Source organism: Amphimedon queenslandica, unplaced genomic scaffold, assembly GCF_000090795.2.
Source record: "Amphimedon queenslandica unplaced genomic scaffold, v1.1 AMPQUscaffold_13238, whole genome shotgun sequence".
Taxonomy (NCBI): Eukaryota; Metazoa; Porifera; class Demospongiae; order Haplosclerida; family Niphatidae; genus Amphimedon; species Amphimedon queenslandica.
In genome coordinates this window covers 77,897-83,330 of record NW_003546526.1, presented here as the reverse complement: position 1 = coordinate 83,330, position 5,434 = coordinate 77,897, and the positions used below count along the sequence as shown (strand labels likewise).

The 5,434-nt window shown below is 38.3% G+C and overlaps 1 protein-coding gene across 1 annotated transcript; it reads right to left on the bottom strand.

Moving 5' to 3' along the window:
- Positions 1–2,093: 2,093 nt before the first annotated feature.
- LOC105313716 (uncharacterized) lies at positions 2,094–3,558 on the bottom strand. The gene is made up of 2 exons (XM_011407368.1): positions 3,458–3,558; positions 2,094–2,598 (listed from the first exon to the last, which is right to left on the bottom strand). Exons 1-2 carry the CDS (start codon positions 3,556–3,558, stop codon positions 2,094–2,096), a joined length of 606 nt encoding a protein of 201 aa, XP_011405670.1.
- Positions 3,559–5,434: the final 1,876 nt, after the last annotated feature.

Below are 5,434 nucleotides of genomic sequence, written 5' to 3'. Positions count from 1 at the left end.
AGCGGACCTCAAAATCCTGGTTGTGACTCCCTGCTGAGCTGAAGGATGAAGAGCCATTAAAGCACACTCAGCAGATGAATGGTCACAGCCTTGACACACTCGGCAAAAATACTACTCCCTGCATGTTGTCTCCGAATGGTAGAAACCAATAGGCTAGGCTGCAAGGTATCCCAGAACAAAGAGTGATCCAGGGCCGCCTGCTGCCGAAAAAGCTGGTTGTAAACCAACCAGCCCTGACCCCCAAAATGCAGTGAGTTCCTAACGAGGGACCTAGCATACACAATGCAATCCTGAAAAAACTGGTCTGGACCAAGAGCCAGATAGGTCAAAAAACAATAAATCAACAAGGGAAGACAAATCAAAATGCTGTGTAAGTGCAATTTTATCACCTAGCAGCTCCCTCATCTCAACAAACAGGTCAATTTAGATCTTCTGGACTAGCCTTTCCGGGATAGGCTCAGCTGACAGAGACAAGGAGAGACAATGGGCAGCGGGAGACCCTGGCAAACAAAATGCCTGAGAGGGTAGCACAACAAAAGTAAGCTGGGAAGACATACCAAGGTGGGCAGAGTCAGATGACTGGGGCATCCTCAACCCTGAAACAGGAACCATCAACTGAAGAGGAATTGTTGTTGTTCGCTGCAGCCAAGACACTAAAAGAAGAGGTACTTCTGCCAAGGAAGCTGCTGAAGGCAGAATACTCAACTGAGTGTAGAGTCCTGCAAGGAAACAAGAAGCTGTGGACATGCTAAAAATCATAAGAAAAGAAAAATCCAGGCAGCAGTGCACGGAATACATAAAGCTAACCTACCACCAAGCCAACATGCAACACCCCCCTGCAACATCACAGAAGCAACCACCCAAACCCTTGCCCACATCAATAGCAACAACCTCCCAAAAGAAACTAAACTCAAAATAAGAGGTGTTAACCAGTTCTTTTCAGAATACTCAAATCACTCAGCCTCGCCATGTCTTGGGACTCTCCAGCCATTCTTTATTACCTTGGGTGTGGTTTATAATCATGACCACCAACCAGCAGTGATTTTGTAACGAAGAACTCGAAGGTAGCCATCCACTTATACAAGACAATATCACAGAGAACTGGAGTCTGAATGGCTCTACTCAAACTGCTCAAGAGTAGCTAATTAGCTGCGAAACACTAATTATATAAACACGTGGTCAATTGTCATAGCAAAAATCAATTTGATTCCATAATATTCAATTGAACTTCTTTATTAATTTTCATCTCCGCGAATATTAACAGCCGCAAATGTAACCCGACCTACGGTACCTTAGAAATTAGGCAAATTGGAGGATTTGTTCCTTCAGCTTCCAATTTCTTACATTTTTCTTCTATTCAAACCTTAAATACACAACTCTTAAGCGTATCAATAGTTTCATCAGTCAGACAGCCATGCCTAACAGAATCAAGCATCTTAAAGAAAGTTTTGTCTCCTTTTTGTTGCTCATGGATTGTTAGTTCATCATATTGTACTGTTTCTTTCCATATGTTAACGGCATTTGCTGCGTCCAGTCATGGGCGTATCTATGTCAGTGGCCACACCAGGGCACACTATAAATTAATATTATTTAACATTAATAATCATTAATATTAGTTAATTAACATTTAGTTACAAATGACTAAGCTGGGCCAAATTAGGAGTCCATTTAAGAAGTCTTATTCTACTATTATTGTGTTTCTGGGCAAACTTGACAACCAAGTCATCTAAATTATCTAATCTCTTCCATAAATCTGTTGCCAGCCTAGACTCAGTATTAAGAATACCAAGATCATGCAATGCTTCCTGTGTCATTGTTGAGCAGAGGTAATTTTTTAGGTATTTCAGCAAAGAAAAGCTTCTCTCAACAATAGCAGTTGAAGTTCCTATGGTCATAGCAATTATAAGGCTGTTTGTCAGCACTGGAAAGGCATATTTTATTGGCTTGATTCTGTCTTCTAGTACATTGTAGATCTCATCTTCCTGTCGTTGAAGGAGATTCCACGAAGGTAACGCTTAAAGGTATCTATTTCATTAACTATGCTGCCACTAGGTATAACACTTAGATAGTGAGACAGAAGAGGGTTCAGTAGATTAGAATTTAGGAAGTTTATTTGAAGTTGGATGAAGACAGTCAATGGCCTTCAATAAGCTGATGCTTTCAGTACTAAAACGTTCCTTCATTTCTTGAAAAATGACATCTACATATACATTTCTCTTGTAGTCATGGCTACATTGATTATTGACAGTATGTCCTACTGTATCAGTTACTATGCTGTCACTAAGTCCGGAAGGTAACTGGGTTTGCCTTGGTGTTCTTCTGTGAACTGGCTGTGACATTGATAAGCCATGCTTCTGACTGAATGCTGGAGCTTCTTCCCAAAGAAACTCCCATTTGTCATCTGACCTCATATCTTCAAAAGTATCAATAGTTGCAACTACAAGATTGGCAGCTTGTCCAATGTGAAGTGATTCTGATTGGAAAGCATCAGATAATTGAGTTGTGATGCCAAACACTTTCTTATAGATCAGAAGACTCACGACAAACGAGAAGGACTTGAGACCACTAAATATTTCACTTGCTTCCACAGCTCTTTTTCTGTCATTAATTTATCATTTCCATCTATAATGGTCTCATAAAGTTTCAAAAACAGCTGAAAAAGTGCACATGATTGAATCAAAATGGCACGACTATCTCGTCTCACATAATTTCTTCAGAGGTCTTATCTCTCTGCCACCACAAGCCTACTGAACAGAGAGGAAAATTTCATGAGATTTGAATGAAGACAGGAAAACGTATGCAGATTGGAGAATGGCAAAAAAATCAGATGCAGCATGAACTCTCTTTGCAACATCAACCAATACTAAATTGAGTCGATGGGCAAAACAGTGAACATATACGGCCTGTGGGTATTTCTGTCTCATAAGCATCTGAACTCCAGAGTTACACAGCCACTCATGACAAAAACTCCATGATAGCACTGTGATACTAGATATAGAGGATTAAGCTCTAGCTCAGACATCTTGGCTATTATGTATTCTGTCAGTGATCAGGTTGATAAACTTGACGCCAAGTTGAACCCACAGAATCTCTCAATAGTTCTCCCATCATAGATAAATCTATATGGAATTGAAAGCTGTTCCCTTTTGCTAATGTCCTTCGTCTCATCTACAAGAAGAGTAAAATACCTTGCTTCAAAAAGCTCCTTAATCATACCGCAAATTTCATCAACAAAATAATGAATGATTTCATTTTAAATAGCAGGAGATAGCCAAGTAGCACTAGTTTTGTGCTCTTGTGAGACGCTGAGAGACAATTGGACTGTGCCGTGAGAGAAAAAAAATGGTAGCTCTAAGATTACCAGGATATTGGGAGTTTTCACACACATCATGACCATGGAAGGCAAGACCTTTATGAGTACAAAACAGCACTCCTTCTATTATTAAAAAACACATACTTTCTGTTGTTGTCTATTACTTGTGCACCAATCCTGTCTAACTGTACTCCAACTGATTGATCCAAAGCCATTCGCTTTTCATATTCTTGCCATGATGACATAGCTTCAATATAAGATTTGGACTTAGAATGTGTAACAAACATGCCTTGTTATCTCATTGCATGCTTCCAGTCTCAGTTACCTGTAGAAAAAAAGACACTTTTAGACGTAACAAGAAAGAATCTGCATGGAAAACAGAAAGCAGCGTCATTACTCCACTAAAGTACTCTAGCCATGAAAACTGAGGTATCAATTTGGTTTAAAAGAACGGCTGGTACTACCAAATGAGGTGAGAGGAAATGTGATATTAACAGGCTGCCTTGGCTTGTCAGATTTCCCACTGGCAATGTTGGTTGTTGTGGAAGTAGAGTTAGAAACACTAATGCTACTTTCAGTAGCTGCATGTGGTTCAACAACACTGGTACCATCAGGTGCATGTGCTTCAATGACTAGAATTTGTTATAGTAAATATTAAAATTAAAGTAATCAAAACTAATTACATACTTGAACTTGAAGTAGGATCAGCATCACTACATGAAAGTCAAGGAGATTTTGATTTTGACTAAAAGTCATTCAGAATATGCTTAATATTCATTAATACAAGACTAGTATTGTGAAGACAGTAGTAGTAGTAACACAGAAAGATCAAAGGGCTTACAATAACATTTTGTAGCTATAGGACAGCCTATTGAGCCTATAATAGGTGGTGCTGAAACTTAAGTAGGTGGGCTACAATAATTGACTATTATTATTATTTTAACAACTTTTGTAGTTAAAAAATTCTGGCTGTTGAGTTTACCAGGGCATTGCCCCTGCTTGCCCTGGTTTAAATACGCCTATGCTCCAAGTCTAGTTTTTACTAGTTTCTAATTTTTTTAAATACTGGCCTGCCATTAACTGGTGGCAATTCTAAGAAGTCACCTACAAATAAAATATTTTTTGATCCAAACCATTCATCAGTTCCAGATGTATCTTTTAAGTGCATGTGTAAGTATGCTAGATTTAGACTAGATACCATAAACACCTTGTCTACTATTATAATTTTTAATTATATAAATGTCACTTTTATCCTTTTGTGAGTTACTTCATTCAAAGCCCAATATCCAGCTGTCTTTCCCTCATGCTCTATTTGTAGCTGAAACAATCTATATATTGTTAGTCCACCTACATGATTTGCAGCTATATTATATAGGCAGTAGCCTATATGTAGGGTTGAGGTTGATTTTTCAACATGGCGGCCAAATTTATAATATTCAAATGCACAGGAGGTTGGTCATGTGTCATGTGATGATCTCACTTCCTCTACCTACTCTCCCGTCATAAAAATTAAGGATTTTCTCTTTTCACTTCAGCAGGAGTTCTCTTACTAACAATAGCTGCAATTGACTCAAAATCTTCAGTTTATCTAGTTAACAAACTAATAAACAGGATGTCTTCTGCACAGTCAGCTACAGGTAGCAAAAGCTTGTCCTCCAACTCAGATAGCTACCCAACACTTTTTCAGCAAAGGCAAAGATATAGCATCTTTGAAATAAATGCAGATCTTATTCTTGCTCAAATTGTTTGTTAAGTGTATGTAGATTTCTAGATATCTATTATATAGGCGGTAGCCTATATGTAGGGTTGAGGTTGATTTTTCAAGATGGCGACCAAATTTATAATTTTCAAATGATTATAACTCTTTTATCTTAGCTTGTACAGCCTTATAAATGGTTTAGATGAGTTCTCATTTAGTAAGCGATTCTCCTGGCACATTCAAAGTGGGCCGCAATGTCGCATGATCAATTCTGGAGAATAGGCCCAAATTCAAATTTCTGCAAAATTCTTCAGACTTTTTCTTCTTCTTTCATCTTCTATTAACACAGAAATCTTAAAACTAGAAAGCCTCTTGCAATAGCATTTGCATCATTCCTTAGAGCTTGTGTCAAGTACAAGACA